The sequence below is a fragment of the Aphelocoma coerulescens genome, chromosome 3 (genome assembly GCF_041296385.1).
Source record: "Aphelocoma coerulescens isolate FSJ_1873_10779 chromosome 3, UR_Acoe_1.0, whole genome shotgun sequence".
In the NCBI taxonomy this organism is placed as follows: Eukaryota; Metazoa; Chordata; class Aves; order Passeriformes; family Corvidae; genus Aphelocoma; species Aphelocoma coerulescens.
In genome coordinates this window covers 15,714,393-15,735,294 of record NC_091016.1, presented here as the reverse complement: position 1 = coordinate 15,735,294, position 20,902 = coordinate 15,714,393, and the positions used below count along the sequence as shown (strand labels likewise).

At 49.3% G+C, this 20,902-nt stretch overlaps 1 protein-coding gene across 1 annotated transcript in view; it reads left to right on the top strand.

Annotated features, from left to right (window-relative positions):
- LOC138107005 (TOG array regulator of axonemal microtubules protein 2-like) overlaps positions 1 to 16,563 on the top strand; it is a 38,846-nt gene extending 22,283 nt beyond the window's left edge. Inside the window, exons 15-25 of the mRNA XM_069008336.1 lie at positions 1,809 to 2,058; positions 2,182 to 2,258; positions 2,717 to 2,931; positions 4,483 to 4,623; positions 4,675 to 4,678; positions 9,589 to 9,677; positions 10,624 to 10,774; positions 11,867 to 12,028; positions 14,038 to 14,170; positions 15,007 to 15,112; positions 16,516 to 16,563. Of these exons, the coding sequence (XP_068864437.1) occupies positions 1,809 to 2,058; positions 2,182 to 2,258; positions 2,717 to 2,931; positions 4,483 to 4,623; positions 4,675 to 4,678; positions 9,589 to 9,677; positions 10,624 to 10,774; positions 11,867 to 12,028; positions 14,038 to 14,170; positions 15,007 to 15,112; positions 16,516 to 16,563 (1,376 nt within the window). The remainder of the gene's footprint in view (positions 1 to 1,808; positions 2,059 to 2,181; positions 2,259 to 2,716; positions 2,932 to 4,482; positions 4,624 to 4,674; positions 4,679 to 9,588; positions 9,678 to 10,623; positions 10,775 to 11,866; positions 12,029 to 14,037; positions 14,171 to 15,006; positions 15,113 to 16,515) is intronic.
- The last annotated feature ends 4,339 nt before the right edge of the window (positions 16,564 to 20,902 follow it).

Here is a 20,902-nt window from a genome sequence, read left to right as displayed (position 1 = left end):
CTCTTGGAAAGTTTTGAGGTGGAAGCCTGCAGTGCCTGGGGGTCACAGCTTAGGTCAAAACTCAGCCCACACGAGCCTAACGAGGCCCGGATTTTGTGCAAGGCAGCCTTTGGGGGCAGAGGGGCAGAAGCAGAGTGCTGAGGCTCCCTGCCTGTGCTGTCAAAGTGCCATTGGACTGAGCATTTCAGGGTGTGCAGTCAGGGTCTTCCTATGTCAGCACTGCCCAAAATGCTCCAAATGCAGCTGATAATTGATTGCTCAGAGGAGCTTGCTATGTCAGCAATAGCCAAGGGATGGAAAAATGATAATCTCAATATATGCTAGAGAAGACAGTGTACAGCCTTGCTTTATTTATAGCCTTGCTTTAGCTGGGGCTAAATCCACTGCTAATTATGCCAGCATCTTTAAATGCAAGGTTTAATACACTTTGTGTCTTCATTCTGAATCTCAAAAGGGCACCTTCAGCGATTGGAGTGTCAAAGGCCCTTTACAGAGCATTTGAATAAAGTAGATCTCCAGGAATAGGGAATTTAGTTTTGCAGCTATTTTAATCTCTTTTTCAAATAAAGGAATTCAACTGGAATTAGGACTTCTTTAGAAAGAGCAGATGCTCTCTCTGAGATTTAGTGGCAATCTCTCTGAGATTTCTCTGCGCAAGTTGCGTAGTGACCGATGTCTTTAATTGCATGTAAGCTCAAATGAACTCCCATTTTAAAATGGGTACCGTAAGCCTTTTCCTGCTTAGCAGAATTGGTTTTAGGTACTTTCAGGAGCTGTTTAAATGTTGATGACTGCTGGTGGATTAACAGCATAGAGAAAATGAAGTCTCTTCCACCACAGAATAATAAATGGCGACTACATAACATTTTGCCTGGTCAGAAAATAAGAATGGTCCCCAGACCATATCAGGTTTTGATCTCTCAGCCAGATCTGCCATGCAAGGAGCCTGTTGGTAGTAGATTTTTGTCTGTGTTTGATACAGTTCAGAAAATGAGCAGAGAGCAGGCTTTGGAGACAGCGGGAGAGAACACTTGTGTTTTGGTTACATTTCTGTCCCCTGTGTAGCATTCTTCTCTCTCTATTCCCCTATTTCAGCGCACATTGTAAGAAAAAATGCCATTAACATTGTGAGGGGAAATGCCATTAAAATTTGGAGATGCTCCAATGCCATGGCAATGGGGTCTGGCTAATTACCTAAGACAGCCTGAGGTTTGAAACAGCTGTTTGTTAGAAGCCACAAAAGCCTTCTGCCAAAGACACCGGCTAGTCACTGATGTTTCAAATCCAGCTGTCAAACAGCACCCATCTCTGGTGGGCTGGAGTTTCCAAGTGTGGTCTAATACTGCCCTTTGCCGTGTGCCACCAAGCAAAGGGAAGAGCCAGATGAGACTTTTGGCACTTGACATCAAAGGTCACAACAATGGAATCATCCCTTTTATTAGAAATCTCTCAACTGCCTCTCTATGGTGCATTTCAAAATCTTTGGCGTGGGTTTCGACAACTTCTAAATGGAAATAAACGGCAATTTGACATTTCAGTCACTGTTCATGCAGAAATAAATTGTGGAATGATTTAGTAAAGGTGTGAAGTCTGCCACAGGTACAAGGCTCTGTTTGGAGAAATTAGTCCTGAGAGCTTGGTGGTTCTGTTTCGGGGATGTTCAGCTGCTTTGCCCATTTCTGGATCATGAGGCTCTCACTGTTATTTCACTGATCTTAGCCAGAGAGACTCCCAAAATCACAAGTAGAGGTAGATCCTTGTTTGCATTAAGGCTGGTGGTTAAGAAGTTTGTGTCTCTCTTCCGGCAGCGCTTGTGGGATGGGTTTATCCCAGGAGCCCCAAAGTCGTCCAGCGCTACGCCCTGCCCGTGCTCTGGTCCTTCCTGGGGAACAAGGCGCTGCCTGTCCGAAGCGCCAATGTCTGCACTGTGGTCACCAAGCTTGCCTGCGCCCTCTACAAGGTGATGGGCGCCAAGCTGAGGAAGCATGCTGCCAGCCAGCCTCCGCACGTGCAGGAAAACGTCTCCAACATTTTGGGCTGGTGGAGTGTCGATGACCTGTAGAAAGATGACAAAGTGCTGCGTTGGACACCTCCGGATGTGACTTCTTAGCTGTGCCAAAAATGACAGAATGCAAAGGAAGGGTGTGCACCTGCCCCCGCTCTCTCCACCCCCCTTCCTAGTCGTGGCATGGGGTGCCTGAAGCAACTTCCGATTGAGGACAAGGTGAAGGCTGAGCATGGCTCAGCCTCACAAAGAGGTAAGGCGGGAGCTGGGCCGCTCTCTGGCGGGAGGAAGGCTCTTGTGCCAGCCTAGAGAGCCTGGGCACATTGCCAGGGAACAGTTCTGCCCTGCATGTGCCCCCTGCAATGAGCTGTGCAGCTCCCAGTGCCCCGTGTAGCTGTAGGGCTGCTCAGCTGTGGGGCCGGGAGAGGAGCAGGAGGGTGCGTGTGCAGCTGAGCCATTCCTGGAAAGCACAGGGCTCTGGGCTCCCTGCTGTCCCAGGGCAGCCCAGAGGCCAGGCTGTTCCTGTGCTGGCTCTCTGGAAGTGGGTCAGGGTGTCTCCCTGGTCTGCCTCAAGTGGCTGCTGGCAGGAGCGTGTTTCCCTGTGCAGCTCTTTAGAAGTTACCTGGGAATCTCTCCAATGAAATAGTGTACCTTCAGATGCTTTATGTTGGCATTGTGGCCTCTGTTATATTTTGTGTCTCCATTTTGCAGGACTGACTGGCTACACTCTTGCCAAGAAGTTTACCGTGGCATCTCCCTCTATGCTCCTTCCCTCCAAGCCATTGCCTCCCATCCAGAAGAGCTCTCCTTCTTCTAACACCAACAAAATATGTAGCGGAGAGCAGGAGAATGGGAAAACTATCACTGGCAATGGTGATGACAGAAGAAAACAGCAGGAGCTGAGTTCAGAGGGAAAAGGACATACGGTAAGGACCAACCTAAGTCCTGTCTGGTGGATTTCCAGTTTATGTGCTGTAGGCAGAGCTCTGAGAGCTTTTGCTGTGGTGTGAGCCCAGGGAAGCAGCTGAGCAAAGGGAGAGCTCAGCAGGACACTGCACTTCAGGCTGTCTTTGCAGTGGGTGTGTAGGGCAGGTGTCATGTCCTCAGCGTGTATCAGTAGCAGGGGAGGTCTTTGCATGGTTTTGGGGCTCTGTTGTGGCTCCTGCTCTGTCTTATGGCTGAGAAAACATCAACAGGCAGTCAGAGCAGCTGAAGTTGGCCAATCTTGTGAACCAATCCTTCTACATTTAGTGAACTACGGGTATGTGTGAACCATCTCTGTGTCTTGGTGGTGTTTTCTGTCAGCTGTGTCCTGTTTGGACGGAGAAAGGTGTTTGCTGGAACAGGCAGTCCTGCAAAGTCAGTTCCAGGTTGTGTCAGCTTTTGAGTTGTACAGGCATGCCCTTGTGCCCAGTTGTCTCTGATGCTATTTCTAGACTTCATCAGCTTCTGGGCAGCTTTGTGCAATCGTGCATAGCTTTGTCCAGAGGGAAGGGATGGCAGGTGGCCATGGGGAGAGCAGTCCAGAGCCCACCCCCACGATTGCCTTTGCAGCAGGGCCAGGACCTGCAGTTGTTTTGGGTTTGCCATGGGGTGCAGGAGGAGGCGGATGAACAACAGCTTTGGTAAACAGAATGTCCAACCCAAGGCTTGTGTACTTGATTCCAGCCTTGCTGAGAAAGGGCCCAGCGTATCCCTGACAGGAAGTGATCCTTCCGCTGAAGTTTGAACAGGGCCTGGTTTGGCTCTTTAGCTGTGCCAGGGGCAATGGGATATTAAGGAAGGGTGTGCATCTGCCCCTGCTGCCTCCACCCCCCTTGCTGGACATGGCATGGGGGCCCTGGAGCAACTTGGGCCGGCAGAGGCCTTCCAGAGAGCAGCAGGGCAGGGAGCTCTGTGGATCTTCCTAAATGCCAGTGAGCCTGAGATGATGGATGTGTGGGAGCTGGAGAGCACCGAGCATCCCCAGAGCTCAGCAGCATCGGGGCTCAAAGGCTGCTGGGGAACTGTACGAGGGAAGGGAAGCAGCAGCAGAAAGGAGGGGCTTGAGAAAAGCAGGTTTGGACATCCTGCAGAATGGCTTTGTGGGGGCTTGGCTGGAGATCAGCACTGGCTGTTAGGTGCTTTAGGGACAGGGATCCAAGCCCATTCCCATACGATCCAAAAGGCCAGTGGAGGCAGTGGCACCACAGGACATCTTGGTGCCAAACATGTGGATGCCAGCTGGCAATCCAGCCTTATTTCCAGAGAAGTGAGCACAGGGATAGAAGTGGCAAATGTGGGACATGGTCTCTCACTCACCACTTCCCTTTCCATTCCCTGTCCTAGACCAAGCTGCTCCATCAGTTTGACATTTCTGCCAGGTCCCAGCTAACAGCATGGCTAAATGTCTTCAGGCATGAATGGGGGCAAGGCTGGATGCTTGATCTGAGGAGTACTGTGTTCTACTCTTTGCAGGCTTCCTTGCTGTTTTCCAGCGGTGGGGATATGAAGAAGGGGTCATTGGGACCACCTTTGATCCCCCCAATACGCAAGGCAGTGAGTCCCCCTGTGAGCAGTGCGGCAGCGTCTGTCCCAAGCTCTCTGCAGCTGGATTTCCAGGAGTCCCCGGAGATGAGGTAAGCCAAGGTGTCTGCTGCTCCAGTGTGCTGTTCCTCTCGCTCTTTCAGTCTTGTGAGGTTATTTTCCACAGTCATCTCTCCCATGTATTTAGGCAAACCTCCGTGTATTCCCCATTTTGCCCATCTGTGGTGATCCAGCGCAATGGCAAACCCAACACCATATGCCCTAAGAGCAGAGGTGGTTGTGGGGAAGAGGAGGCAGGGCTTAAGAGCTCCTCAAAACAGGTCCTCTGCTGGAGGAGAGGACTTGGCTGCTGATTCCCTCTGTGGTGTTTGTGGTGTCATTTGGGAACTGTATTGCATGGATCTGGATACTGCAGTTCTTTGAATACTGTGATCCTTGACTGTCAACTTCTGCGGCCATGAGAATATGTCAGGGCAAATACTGGCTACTGAGGAGGTGTCTGCAAATTCAGGTGCTGCTTCTGTAAATGTCAGGCGTGACTTCTCTGTGCCTGGGCCTCCACCGTGAAACCAGAGCCCAGATAAAACTTGGGGTACAGATGTATAATCTGATCGATGTCCAGTATTTCGATCTGGGCTTAAGATCAAAGAGGGCAAGGTGCTAGAGAAGAGTTATAGGACTGTACCTGATGCAAAGATATTAGCTTGGATATAGGTGTGAGAAAATGTAGCTGTCAAGCTTATCCTAGTGACAAGGATAAGGAAGGAGTCACAGAAGTATCATTCCAATTGAAAAGCATCCGTAGGGCTTTTAAAGTGCAATCTGAATATCCTTACCTAGCAGCTGAGTTGGAAAAGGCCTTTTTGTCCTTGAAAGAGCAAGCAGGTGTACTGTCATTCTCAGGAGAGAGCAGTGCTATGACCCCATGTAGCCCGAGACTGTCACCAGTGTAAGGCATGAGCAGGCAAAGTCAAGCTTTGTCAGGAGAACAAAAGTAGCTGCCCTCCATACAGACTTGTGTCTCAGCTCAGCAGCTCTTGCTGCTTCACAGAGGCTGTAGGAGCCACTTGGCTCCAAAAGGAGAGAACTGGGCAGGTCTGATGCAAGTTGAAGAATGACTGCTGTGTTTCAGCCGGAGCTTGGCAAGCTCTGTGGGACTCCAGCAACTGAAAGCTTAAGGACAATTCATCAGCTTTGCAACTGGGTTTGCAGTTGGGTTGGTTTGCAGTTTTGCAGTTGGGTTTATGTGTTGCATTTCCTCCTTCATCAGGGGGACCGTGCTAAGAAGGTTTGCCTCCTTTGATGCTACACACATTCCATGCCCTTCTCTTTCTACCTGCTCATATGTTCTTTTGTCCTCCATTTTCTCAAGGCCAAGATCCAGCAGCAGAAGCAAAGAGAAGAACTCTGAACATGCAAGTAGGTACAGGGCATGTCTGTCCTAAAATGACCATTGGAATGCTGACCCAGGGGTGGCATTGGGACAGTTTGGTTGAAAACCATCCTGGTTTAAATTTCTTCAAATTCCTTTGAATTCCTTGATGGGCTCAGTGGACTCTCCCAGAGCCTGGTCACTGGGAGTGTGCTCCGGTGGTGCAGTGAAAATTACTCCAGGAGCTGCACTGGTACCTTGGGGCTTGGGAAATGTGCCACAGGAAAAGAAAACATTCCTCTCCATCCTGCACATGCCTTTCATCTCCCTGCACCCTTTCTAAGGTCATAATTAGTAGAGAAAAAAAGACATTTAGCATGAAAGGAGAAATGTTCCCACTCCTTCCTCCTGCCTTTGAAGGGGGACACCTTCCCTTGGGGCAGTTTCTGTGCTGAAGCCTTTGCGATCTGAAGGAGATTCATGGACATTGCCTGGTTTTGCATGGGGAGAAATAGGGAAACCTCCTTAGACAGAAAGGCCTTGTTAATGTTCCAATTAAGGGGAAGGAGACTTCCAAATGGATGCAGCCTATGCAGGACCAGAGTTTGTCATCCTCTGACAGCACAAGCCTAAAGCCACCTATGGCAGGTTCACGATGGCAAATCTCTTCCCCGACTCTCTCTGCCCGTGTCAGTAGTGCAGGCTGAGGCTGGGGGAGGAGATGGCTTCTGCCCTGTCCCCCCTCCCTGCCTTGCCTGAGCCCTGACAAGAAGAGTTGTGCCAGACAAAATGCGGTGTCTGGTGCATGTGTGTCAGCCCCTGCTTTCAAGTTCAAAGCCTCAATGACAGTGTTGTTGTTCCTTTGCCATCTCTGGGCGTGGAATGATAGGAGAGGTGAGATTTGAAGGAACAATTTTGCTGATGCAGAAAAAGGGATCAGATCCACTGGTCCCTTGCCTCAGGGTTAGTTCTGCCAAATCCTTGGCAAGGCCCCTTTGGAATGACTCCGTAATTGCTGATATGCAGCTGGAATGCTGAATGCATCTGGGGAGAAGTATTGCTGAGTATGTAAGGTGGCATTTTAGCTGGATTAATTCTGCTCTAGAAATGAGCTATCTCATTAAAGCTTACCTGTTACGCTTTTATAATTGTGCTGACCATTCTACAGGGGAAAAAAATCCTGATTTAAGACAGTTATTCCTTTTTACTGCCCTGCTGCCACATGATTTTATCATCGGTGGAGGCCTGTACAGAATGATTAGTTCTCTGAGTTTTAAAAGCTCCGTTGGAGAGCATTTCAGATTAACCTGCCCCGTGCCATTTCCATTAAGAAAATTTTGAATTGTCAGGATTAGCGAAGATCAGAAATGTTTTGAGGCAGGTCATGTTTATGTTGGGTTTGGGTGTCTCTGCAGGAGAGAAAGCAGGGAATAAACCCCTGGAGCAACAAAGCAGAGAAAAGCTGGAACGTTTGCATGAACAATGTGCTCCCTACAGATATGGGCTGCTTGAATACTGGGGACATCTAATTTTGATTGCAAATCTTCTGCAGCTTCTAATACATGGTGCCATTGTTTGTGTCCCAGCACTGCCTTTGTTGTAAAGAGAAATAAAAACCACCAACAAAACCCAGCTGAGAACTGAGGGGGAGTTACAGAAACAAAGGCCTTGAAAACTGGCTTTGGAAAGCAATTACTTCCTAGGTGGAATTGTCAAATTCTAGAGACCCCCCTGTGGGTTGCCAACTATTTGGAAGGAAAGGGATCCCTTCCAAGTAGTGGATGAGCCATGAGCAGCACAGGAGCAAAGTAGTGGAATGTCTCTCTCCTGTCCTGCCAGCTCCATAGAGTTCAGAGCAATTATAGTGATGCTAGCCTCATGAAAAATAAAAACAAAGCGATCTTCTCAATATTAAAACACCCCTCGAGTGCCTCACCCATTAGTTGTGGTGATTGTAAAGGTGGGAGTTCAACTAACTCACTTCTTCCCTTGTACCTGATCTACAGCTTCTTCTGAGTCTACAACAAAAGCCCAGAGGAAGAAAAAAAATTCATGGTGTGTGATAGGACCTGGGATGCCTCTGTTCCCAAGGGACCTGGCTGAACTTTTCGGCTTGGTGCCAACTGACGTGCGGAAGCCCGGCCTTGGCAGTGCAGGTCTCCGCTCGCAGCCTGCTCAGGGGGCCTTGGCCCAGGAGCCCCGGCAGGGGCAGCTGAGCAGCGCTGCCCCCGGGGTCACTGCCAGGGAGGACACGGTGAAGGCTGAGCATGGCTCAGCCTCACAAAGAGGTAAGGCGGGAGCTGGGCCGCTCTCTGGCGGGAGGAAGGCTCTTGTGCCAGCCTAGAGAGCCTGGGCACATTGCCAGGGAACAGTTCTGCCCTGCATGTGCCCCCTGCAATGAGCTGTGCAGCTCCCAGTGCCCCGTGTAGCTGTAGGGCTGCTCAGCTGTGGGGCCGGGAGAGGAGCAGGAGGGTGCGTGTGCAGCTGAGCCATTCCTGGAAAGCACAGGGCTCTGGGCTCCCTGCTGTCCCAGGGCAGCCCAGAGGCCAGGCTGTTCCTGTGCTGGCTCTCTGGAAGTGGGTCAGGGTGTCTCCCTGGTCTGCCTCAAGTGGCTGCTGGCAGGAGCGTGTTTCCCTGTGCAGCTCTTTAGAAGTTACCTGGGAATCTCTCCAATGAAATAGTGTAGCTTCAGATACTTTATGTTGGTGGCATTGTGGCCTCTGTCATATTTTGTGTCTCCACTTTGCACTTGGGACTGACTGCACTGCTCCCAAGGAGGTTACCCTGGAGTCAGTAGTTTTTCCCTATTAACTTCCCAGATGCTCTTACCTTCCGAGGCCTTGCCCCCAATCCAGAATAGCCCTCCTTCCTCAAAGCCCATATCTAACTCTTTTTTATTATTAAGCTGACCATTTTGCAGGGAAAAAAATCCTGATTTAAGACATTGGTTTTTTGCTACTTTGCTGCCATGTGATTTTATCCTCTGTGAAGCCATGTAAAGAGTGACTCATCCTCTGAGTTTTAAGGGCTCTGTTGGGGAGTATTTCAGAACGAGTTACATTGTTCCACTTCCATTAGGAAAATCAGCCTTTAGTCAGACTGGCCTGAAAGTGGCCCAATCTCACACAGTTTAGAATGAAAATCCTCGGGGAAAGCAAATGATCCCGTTTCAAGAACACAATTCACGTTTGGCTAACACTCCTGCAATCCTAAGCTTTTCTTTTCATGTCCTCTAAAATATTGCAACAAAGAGAAGAAAATACTGATCTAAATGCTTACAGGTATTAGAACCCAGGAGTTCTTTTAGGAACCAGGAAGAAGATGTGTACTAAAATCAGCATGAATTAGGGCAGATAAGAATCTCTGTCAGGAGCAAGCTCCGTCTCTGCCCTTCTCTATCAAACACAGCGGCTCTCCAGCACCCAGGGGTGAGGCCTTCATCATGCAGGAGGTTTCACTCTGCTGGCCAACAGAGCAATGCCATGTCTGCTGCCAGTGCACTGTGGCAGTAGCCCATCCATTGGGAGAGGTTCTAGGCATATGTACCTTGCTGCTCTCAGACACAATCTCTGGGCCTTATCAGAGCTCAGCAGTCTGGAAGCTGTCTTGCCTGTTGCCCAGCGTGGCGCTGTTGGGGGCTTGAAGTGTGCCAGAGATTTACAGGAACCTTTGCTTCCATTAACAGGCCTCCCACTGAGCCAGGCCAAGGAGACGGATCACCCCACCGGTGCTGGCCTTACGAATGCCGAAGCCCTGAAGGATGGCTTTCGAAAGGTGAGGGATAAGGACAGGCATGAGCAGACTTCCTTTCCAGTGACTGTTTAGTGTTTGGCCCAAAATGTCCCTGAAAATCATAATCTTCCACTCTTGGGGGATGGGGATTCTCTTGGGAATATATTTGACAGCTCCAGAGCAATTGCTTGGCTATTTCCAGTGGTGGCAAGGTCACTGGTTTGGAGATGGTGCTAAGGTCATGCCAGAAGCATTCTTTATGTGCAAAGGCCCTTGTAGAGAAGTTCTGAATGGCAGAGCAAGCTACACATCAGTGAATGTGGGCAAAGTGCATCCTTGGAAGCACAGAAGCAAGGATTCTAATGCTGAGTGTAAGCAAGGCTGCAAAATAAAATGGGAGACTTTGATTTTTCCTGGTTACCTTTCTTGCTGTATCTCACAGCCCTCTCATTCTCAATTTTTCCGCACATTAACATCAATGTTTCTGCAACTTGTTTTCACGTGACTCCTCTTTTTGGCCTCACGGTCTCTGAGAGCAGCTGAGTCCTTCAGAAGCCAGAAGTGAGAAACTGCTGCAATTCCTGGCCACGAGTGTTAAGCAACAGCTAATTACCCCTCCTTGCTGCGTATTGCACATGGTTTTTATTCTTCCTGCTATGCAGGAAGGGAACTGCCTGCCCACCGGTCACGTGTGCTATTCATCTGTCTTGGAGCACTCCTGTGATTTTCTTGCTTCAAGCAGGGCCTCTTGACATAGGCTGAGAAACAGTACCTTGGAGCAGTGGAAGGTTATGGCAATAAAGCGTTCCACCTCACTGTGTGTAATTGCCAAGGTGAGGACAGGAGACATTCTTCAGAAACCATTGGAGTGTACATGGAGCTGCATCAAGGACTGTGGAACTCGATGGACTCTGTGCTCCTGATGAGATGTTGTGTCTGGTTTGTGTGTCTCTGCTTACAGTCTGTGATGCATTCCCATTGCATGTAGATCCTTGCTGCATTGTGCATTTTGGCTCAAAGGAACTTAGAGCGGAATCCAATGGGGCCTTTGGAGACAGAGATCAAGACAAAGAGAGAAAAGGAAACGTCCTTGCAGCTGCTTCCACAGACAGTTGACCCCGGGGATGCAGCTGCAGCAAGTAAGTGGTTGCTACACCTGGGGTCCTTTCTGATCACTCGCTTGCCCTCTGCACAGTGTTGCCTCAGACCGGGGGGCTGTTACACTTGCATCCAAGTGGGAGTTTGCATAGGATGTATTTCCGGTCCCCAAAGAAAAATGGAGAGGCATGAAGTGTCTTGCCCAGGGCCTCACTGAGTCAGTAACAGAATATCAGCTTCCCACCTTCCCCTCTGAAGTCCTTCAGAGTGTAAAATTCTGTCTTGCAAAGTACACTGGGGCTTCAGACTCTCTCCTGGCTAGCAGCCTCCAGGAAAAGTGGGTCCAAAAGAATGCTTTTCAACCAAGGTGCAACCTGGAAGAAACAAAATTCAACTCCTTCTAATGAAAACCCCAGAGACCCTTCTCCCACCACTCCCTGCTGAGGAGCTGGCGCTGTAGAGCTGTGCTGAAGCCCCGAGCCAGTGCTTCTGTTGTAGCCCCAGGAGCAAGCAGCGTTCCCGACTGAATCCCGGCTGAGGGGCTCTGACTGCAGTGCTGTGTGCGCTGCCCCAGGGCAGCAGCAGGGACCTCAGGAGGCAGCACTCAGCCCGAGGGCATCACGCAAGGTTATCTGCGCTTTCTTTTGGGAACTTCCCCAGCCAGCCTCTGAAACAGGGAAACAAAAGAAAAGCAATACTGGGGTTTCCTTGTTTCTTCAGGGAAGCATCCCTGCAATTTGGTTTGAAACCAGAAGAGGGTAGATTTCGATTAGATATTAGGAAGAACTTTTTTATAATGAAGGGGATGAAACACTGGAAGAGTTTGCCCCGAGAAGCTGTTGTTGATCGATCCTTGAAGGTGTTCAAGGCCATGTTAGATGGGGCCCTGAGGAACCTGCTCTAGCTGAAGATGTCCCTGCTCATGGGGGCTGGACTAGATGGTGGTTAAAGGTGCCTTCAGACCCAAACTCTTCTAGGAGTCTGTGATTCTGTGATCACTTTCCCATGGTACTGTGCCACTGTTATACTTGAAGTTCGTTGGGATAACAAAGAGACGTTACCCAGCTCCAGCAAGTTTTCTGGGCCTTTCCATTGTCAGCCTCCACTCCCAAGCTCCTCTTTGGTCCCTGCAGGCTTTAGCCTACTGCCTGTCAATGGCACAGCTTCCAGTGTGCAGAGAAAACACCCTGGTAGTGCCTTGAAGGAGAAGGTCTTGAGGAAGCAGGACAATGTGCCCTTACTGCCCAATAAGCCCATCATCCATGGAGACGGCAGCTTCCCACGCAACTCCTCAGGTAAGCCTGCTCCACAGCAGCTTTTTCCTGCACCGGTTTTCCTTGCACAAGGAGCGCAAACCGCCTCCTGCCTCAGCCACCACAGCTGGGATCTTGGGTTCATAGCCTGTGCTGAGAATGGACAGCAAATCTACTCTTGAGTTACTCCAGCTCGGCAGTACTGGAGCACTTGGTTCTTAGAGATCCATTGGAAAGCTGAGCTGCATAAAGTAGTGGTAAAGACCTAAGCTCTGGCTTTTGCCCATCCTGATAGACCAAACTACAGCACTGGTGCCAGGAGGCAGCTGTAACTGCAGGGATGAGCTCGGGGCAGTCTGGCAGGGTGTGCTCACTGTGCACCTCCGAGTACCACCACGATCAACTGTCCGCTCTCCATCTTGGCCCTCTGCCTGTGCTGCTGTCCGGCTCTGCAGCCAGCTTTCCTGCTCTCCCAGCAAGGGTTGTCTCTGCATGGCAGTCAGCCACTTGGTGCAGCCGTGCTGCTGCTCCCAGAAGTGCCCAATGGCTTCTCGCTGCTGCCATCCCACGGCCTGCAATGCCAAGAGGGAACAAGCAGCGCCTCCTGTGTCACCCCACCCAAATACAGCGGCCTGTGTAGCAGGTGACAGCCAGGAGGGGCTGCCTGGTGCTCCCAGGCTGTTTGCTGCCCGCCGTGAATACACAGCACATAGTCCCTAGTGGCTCTTGCCTCTCCTTTGAGGGCAGCCTGCCTGTGCTATGATCCTGAGTAGGGTGAGATAAGAAGAAGGGAGCTAGGAATGATACTTTGAGTGCTCTTTTCTAGTGATGCTACTTCCATGGTCACAATTGACCAGAACTAGCCTGACGTGGCTCCCCATTCATTTTGAATATAGATGTGTACATCGACATCCTGCTGCAGTGACACCACTGATGGCAGTGACAGGGCTACATCAGTGACAGCCAGATTAGCTCCCATCTGAATATTCTAGATTCTGTGCAATATTTAAACTCCATCATTTGAGACAGCTCAGATGTTTCCATGTACACATTAGAAAATGACCTGTTGAGTGCATGACATGAAATTTATGATGAACAGTCCTTTTGATGACAAATGGGTTTCATAAGAAATGGATTTATCGTCTGAATTTTCTCATACCTTGAAAACTGACTATCAAGAGAGTTCATCTGCCCACAAATTGCATCTGTCTTTAGGTATTCATATCATCAATTTGCATTTGGAAGGCTTTTTTATCAACCATCTGGGCTAGAGATTCCATTTTTCCATAAGAGAAAGCTTAGGCTTGCACAGTGTGCACACAAGTCCATTTGATGGCAAACAAATTTCACCTCAGCATCTTTGAAATACAGCCAGTGTGTACTTTACCGAAATAGTAAAGATTCCTGATGCTTAGAAAGAACAAACTCCATGAACTACTCCCTTCTCAATAGCAGGCTGAAATGTAAGTGCACTCAGCTGCCCTCTGTCTAGAGCAGTTGAAGTCAATGGGAACAGAGGCGCTGTGAGGTGTGAAGGGTCAGGTATCGCTGTTCCCTGGTAGTTGCTCTGAGGGGATTCAGCCGGGCCCAGCAGGGCTCGGTTGTTCAGGCTCGGCTTGGTGCTGTCACGAGGCAGCTGCAGGTCTTTCCTCAGGGAGTTGCAGAGTGCCTCTGTCCTCAGGGCTCGGGGAAATCAGGGCGCTGAGACAAGAGAGGCAGCTGAGGGGTCCCTCCTGGGGTAGCAAGTCCTGCTGGTGGGCACTGTCTCACAGGGAGTGGGAGCTCTGCGGCCTCAGGAAGGTGCCGCTGGCTGTGGTACCTGTGGCACTCGGGAGCTGGCGCTGTGTGGGCAATTGTCAGGTTTAGCCAAGGAGCTGTGCCCAGCTGGGGGGGGCTGGGAGAAAGCAAGGAGCCAGAGAGCAGGGAATTCTCTGAGCCAGTGCCAGTTTGTACCTCATGGAAGCCTGGCTGGGAGATGGGGCTGCAGGCCGCTCCATGGCGGGGTGCCTTGCCCGGGGCTGCAGCGCTCAGGGCTGACCCTCTCCTTACAGTGACCCCGCAGACGGCCACTGGTGCCGAGCGCCGAGAGGAGCCGCTCCGTGGGAAGGGGCAGAAGGACGGAGCCTCTTTGGAGCCACAGCAGTCCTTGCTCGAGGCACTCTCCTTGCTCAGCAGCGATGACTGGTAAGAAAGGCCCCGTTCCCTCTTTCTCCCTCTTAGCGTTAAGGTAGGTGAGGAGAGTATCTTGCTAGTGCCTCTGAGCCCCAACAGCCCAGAGGGCCGAGGGGCACCAGTGAAACCACTCCAGAGCAGAGAGAGGATAAAGATTTGAGAGCAGCCTTTTCTTGGCCTTGCTCTGCAGCAGTGCTCCAGCTGCAGCAGGTCCGTGCTGTTTCCTCGCTTTGCCTGCTGCTCTGTGGAGCTGCAAAGGAAATCTTGAGGGAAGAGGGAAAGCTGTGGGACAAGATGATTAGCTGGCTGAAGCCAGAAGCAGGATGGCAGCAGTTTGGAGTGTAGAGATTTGGGTGCCTCGGGTTGCAGTGGGACTGAGTAAGATTTGTCTCTGGCCCCACTGCTGGCAGCAGTGGCAGGAGTCGGGGTCTGCCTGTGACCTTCCGCATGTGAGTCCCAGGAGCAGCTACAGGGAGTTCTTCTTTCTGAGAAATGCACTGAGTTGTGCCATAGAGTCACAGGGAGGTGACAAGAAACAGCAGCATGGCACGGTCTCACAGCTTCCAGGAAGCACTGACATAGGGACTTCATGTGCCAGAGACTTCAGAAAGGCTGCCTTGTTAAACGGCCACAAACGAAGACTCTGAAACCCCTCTATTTGCCTCTTGGATTTGTGTATGCTTTTGACAGCCACAGCAACCTGTGGCAGCGAGTGCCACGATTTCATCAAGTACTGCCTGAAAAGCACCTCCCTTTGTTTGACTGAGCCGCCAGCCTGGTAATTTCAGAGGGTGCTGCCTAGTTCTTGGGTGGAGAGAAAGTCAATCTTTTTGGTACTTGCCTTTCAGGGAGCTGAAGGAGAAGGGACTCTTCAGCATCAAACACCTGGCTGAGTCCCACTCAGAAGTCCTTCTTTGTAGACTTCGTGAGGTTTGCTTGGCACTTACCAACGAGGTAAGAACATTGTTCTGAATCGTCCTCCGTGCCTCATACACGGTGTGTAGAGTAGATATGTGCCTGTTCATCTCCCTGTGTGCTCAGGGACTGCCTTCATTTCTGTTTCTAGACCTTATATTTCTCATGTCTGTCAGCTCTCTATAGGATCTGTGTGCACGTGTAGCTCTATTTACTGCTAGGTCGGGCATCTGACACTCTCCTCTTGGAGCGAGCTGCCATTATCATGCAACGTGCAAATGCAGAAACGGAGACACCAATTATGTTATTTGCTGCAGTCCAAATCTCTGCAGATCCTTGTGCCACTGCCTTGGAACCAAAGTACAAGTAAAAACACCTCAAAAAAGTATTAAAATACATCCAACACATCTTAAAACACTTGTAAAAGTATACAGTAAACACAGGAAAGATAACTCTTATGGTGTACAATGGTTTGAAGTTTGAAAAGGGAGCATTAAGTTGGGAATTTTAACTGGGGAATTTTTACTGGGAAGGGTGCAACTCTCTTACTAAACTACTTTGAACAATTGAAAACACTGATAATGGAACTTGATTTTTGTACCTGGGCTGATGGGCTAATTTGAACATTCAATTTAAAAATATTTAACTCAAAATTAATTAATTAAAGCACTTAATATGCAAAGACCAAGCACAAATAGGGATTTCATGTATGACAAACGGCGTTGTTTGCAGAAGGATGAGAGGACTGTGAGGTTATTGAACAAGGGATCCTCAAATCTGTACTGCAGCCTGGGTGCCATTCAGCCCACGGGTATGGGATCATTTGGTACCATGGACCAGTGCTTGCCAGCATATTGAATTCCTGCCCAGCTGGAAGAAGCAATTCTGGGTTCAGCTCCAACTCTTGGTGGGCTGCATGATCACGGACAATGCTGCCTTTCCAGAATTTATTTCTCAGTTGCCTTTCATAGTCATTTGAAGCTTTTAAACCTCACATGTCAATTTGCTCTGCCTTAGGGAAAAACACTTCTGAGCCCAGTGCAAACTGTAACCTTTTGACACCAAAGTCTTCATGGTTTCCAGGTTCTGATGTTAGAGAAGAAAATGCATGTGAATGTGTTAATTAGCTTTTCTGGAGGAAAAACTCTGTGTCACGTGGCTGCGTGTGTTTGCTTAGCTATGGCTTAAATCCCAGCCTAGTAAAGCCCGGGAAGGCTGGCATGTGTCAGGGAAAACTAGTCTGTGAGCTTATGGGGTTGCCTGCCATCACCAGCAGAGTGGATGTGTCCTTTGGGGATTCCACTGGAGACAAAATTAGGCACCTGCTCCCTCCTGCAATATTCTCTTAGATCTTTCTAAAATATCCTAGAAAAGACAGTGAAACTTCATGTCTACTTGCACACCCACTGTTTGAATAGGGGCATTTTTGTCTCTCCGCTAAGTCATTGCCCTTGCACATCAGAAACAGGAACACCAACAAACGGGAATGACGCATGATCCTCCTGCTGGTGCCTCAGAATACTGGTAAGTGCAGATCTGGGTAGCTACCAAGATGAACATTTAATTAGCATTTCATGCTCCTTCAAGATACCCAGATCTCAGGGCATTTTGTTTCCAAGCTGCAGCTATACCGTCACTCTCTGGGGAAGAACAGTCAATAGGAAACAGCGACTGCCAGTATTGCAAAAGTGTGGGGCAAAACCTGAAGTGTCTGTGTGAAAAGGTGAGTGGGAAGAGTGTAATTCCCACAGCCAAAGCTTAATTAGGGCAGCAGGATCACTTCTTTACTGCATGGCTGCAAGATGATCATCAGGGACCTCCTTTTTGTATCTCATGCAGGAAAGGAGCTCTTAATAGTACCCTGCTACTGAAACCCACACTGGGGTGTAGCTCTGTAGTGGTTCCCAATGAAGCAGATTGCCTGCTTTGTCACTGCCAGCCCTGTGACCCTGCGAGGGACCACAGTTCATCCCACACATGTTCTGTCTCCAGGAAAAGCTTGCCTTGGCTTATTAGAGGGGAAAAGACCAGAAGAATAATAAAATGGACAATTAATCTGGTCACTTTGGAGGACATGCTCATGCTTTCACATGGCAGCCTTGTACCGGCTTGTTAGTCATCGTGAAACATATCCATAGAAAAAACTCCGATCCTATACTACATCTGAATGAAATTCCTTCAGATTATTAAGATTTCTGTTGTCAGGACCAGGATAAAACCCTTCCAACACTCACTTGCAGCTGTCCTGGACTTCTGCAGCCCTTTATGGAAACCTGCTGTAGGTACAGTGTCTGGAGTTGGTTTGGGCCTCTATGAAAGATGTGTGGAACAGTATGCAGGGCTCTCCTAGGAGAAAACTGTTTGTCCAAGACCGGGGACATCGTGCCTGCAGAAGTGCAGTAGCCCCGCTCCCAGCCCAAGAGTCTGTGAGCTGAGCCACGCTGGGGAGAAAAGACACCGAGGGGCACCAGCCCAGCCACTTCACCTGCCATGACCGTTCTGCGGAGCTCTGCCGTGGGGGGGAAGTCGACGCTGGGCGAGCCACCGAGCTTTCATCTGCTGCTAGAACTACTCCGTGATAGCTCCTGTTTTTCCCGAGAGAGAAGCCGGCGCCATCTTGTAACGCGTGTCATGGGCGGGTTTTCCTCTGGCATTTTGGGTCTTTGTTCCAGTGGGAGGACGGTGAGGTCTGACAGTTTGATATCTACAAGTTACTTACTTATTTTTCCTTGCCTTGTGGGCATTCTGTTTGTTAATAAAGTGTTGGGTTTTTTCCACTTTCATCTATTAGTATTCCTTTCCTATTGCTGGAAAGGGATTGTTGGAACAGTTTAGAGGGGACAACTTATTCCAGACTGCCCTAAGTTTTCTCAAACTGAGACAGATGGCTTCACATAGGAACATCCCCAAGGCTGCTGAGAGGAAGGCACGGAGGAAGACAAACCTAGTTGTACCGGTTTGGCCAAATTTTGAAATATATCCCCTGAGAGAAGGCAGGTCACCACCCCTCCCCCACCAGCTTCAGGAAAAAATAAATTTTCCTCAAAGGAAAGTGAAAGAGATAAAAATTATTTCTTTAACAAACAAACGTGAAAAGGAAAATAATGCTAAATAATAAAAATCTCTCGCTGTGGAGAAAAAACCTGGGAAAGTGTTAAGAGTCCTCCCTTTAGTCTCCTCGGAGCTGGGACTTGGCCCAGGGCCAGGCCCTCTGTGCTCGATGGAAAGTCCTCTCGACGTGCACTGATATTGAAGCAGTCCAGTAGAAAAGAGAGAAAATCTGAAATTCCAGGGAAGGAAAAAAAGTTCAACTCTCAGTCTCTCTCTGGAGAAAAAGAAACTGAACAACTGGCCAAAAGCTGACCGGGCAGCCGCGAGCCAGGTGCCTCCTCCCTCCCCTGCCACAGCTGGAAAAAAAGTCGCTATCTCTGTGTGACCTTGAACAAGCTGCAAACTGCTTTGAAAAAGTTTTGCTCAGTTTTTCCTTCCCCTTCTCAGGCTCAGTTTAAAGGCATAAAAAGGCACAAAAATTAATTTCTGGGCATAGGGCAGCAATAAGGAATACACATCATAAAGTCACCCCAAGACACTAGTATTTCTGAGGGAAATTCTTTTACACCAAACCACCTGGAGTCATCAAACAGCTGACCTGGCGTTTCGAGACATGGGCCAAGGGGGAACCTTTCAGTGTGTTTGGTCAAGGCCGGGCTATGCTCAAGGCAAAGGTGTGTCAGTGTACTCGGCTCCTTCTCTCCTCATGGTGTCCGGCAGGCACAGGAGCCCACAGCTCCTGCAGAAACCATCACGGCACTCCGTGGGAGCAAACTTGTGTCCAGTCCTCACACAGAGCTCTGGTGTCCAGCACTGCACCTCCTTGGAATGAGGAATTGTTGCAGTGCTCTTGGAAGGAGCTAAGGAGGTTTGGCCTTCAGATCAGCTCCTTCCTAGCTCCTGATTTGCTGCCCTGGCTAAGCTGCTGCCTGTGGCAACACTTGGTTCACAGCTGACAGCCCTGCTCTGCTGGCGGACAACCATTGCAGGAGCTTTTGCTGGGGTCATTGAACCTTTCAGATCTTCCCAAGGAGAGCTAAGGAGGGAACTTGTCAAAGGAGCATTGCCTGGGCAAAGCTTTTAACATTAAATCTTTTCTTTGTGCTCACTACCATGCACAGTAAATATTTGAGGAAGCAAGCTTCCTGCTCCAGAAATTCCCCAAATCTATCAGTTTTCCAGAAAGAAAGCACAGATTTGGGATGTGTAATTGCACTTTAATTCATTGTGCAGAAAAATACAGGAGCATTTCTTGTGAGCTGTGTGTCTAACCTAAGTGACCTTGCCACCAAGAACTTAGAAAAGTGGGGAGAGATGGAATCAGTGGCACAAGGATCTGCAGTGGGATTCTCCCGCAGGCCTGAGGAAACTGCCCCGGGGTTCCACTGGGCCATGGCTTTTTACATCAAAACTTCATGCTTCACACTGGGGTGGTGAATCTTCCCTGGCCTTGTCAGGCCACACTGTGATCTCAGAAATGCTTGTTAGGCCTCAGCCTTGATGAACAGCCCCTGGACTAAGCTCCTCTTGAGCTTGCCCAAAACACTGAGTGCTCCCAGGAACTTGTGCTGTCTAACCAGATCCTGGGGTTTTCTATGAACAGTCTTGGAAACTACTTTTCTTGCCTGAATGCCATAACATCCTTCTTCTCGCACTTCCAAAGACAGGCTGCTGACCCAAAGTGCGGCCATGAGGAAGCATTTTATGACTGAAGCCCACTGTCTTGTGGCCCATCAACAGCGGCCCAAAAGGAAGCCCTCGAAGCTCTCCTGGACCACAGCAGCTGCCACTGGCAACCTCCAGTGGGGCCTCTCAGAGCCAGCGAGCTCAAGTTTCCTGTACTCACAGGATCGTCGATCAACAATGGATCCTGGGCCAATCCCCCCACTCCTCACGGCTCCAGTTTAACTACTGTTAAGCTTGAGTGCTGTTAAGCTTTTAGGCCACATTCCTTTTCATCCTTGTCCTTTCTCTCCCTTTGTCAAAACCCGTCTAAACACACACACACACAAACACACACACACAGAGTTCTCAGTTCATGTCTGGTTTGATTGACTGCATTTTGTTTGTTGCTTTTTTCCCTTGTTGTGCCTTAAAGGACTAGTAAGTAATAGTGTGAATGTTGCCAACAAATTTTGTTGAGCTGTTACTTCATATTCTGCACTAGTTTGAAAACAAACCAGTGAGAAATCACAAGACAGAACTGTAATTTAATAGGAAAATGAAAATAATTGCAATAGTACAAGAACACTGACAGAGTCAGGATACAACCTGACACCCTGTTAATCAGGGTGGTGGTAGCAGCCCAGATGAAGTGGTCCTATTGAAGCAGTGATCCTGTTGAAGGGTCTGGTCTTCGGCTGAAGGTCCAGTAGTAACTCTTATCCTCTGGGAACCCAGGAGGGAAGAGCTGCTTGTGCTTCAATCCTACCTGATTATATCCAGGTGGGAATGCTTGGCTCCTCCCCCTGGGTGGAGCATCTCCCAAGGGGCTGATGTAATTCTGTGAGTCATGCAGTGGGTCATTGCTTGCCCATTAAACAGAGATAGCCTCCAGAGGGATTTAGCAAGGATGAGTCATGGTAGGAGATAACAAACACAGCCCCATCTCTTTTAACAGCTTGTGAAGGTGACAATAGAATACATACTGTTGGTTGCATCTTACACTGTAACCTAGGACATATTCAATCTGGTTTTACTGATAACCTTGACAGTGAATTTTTAAGCAATCTCAGACACTCGTTCATAACAAGCCTTGGGAGCATGAGGTACAGGGCT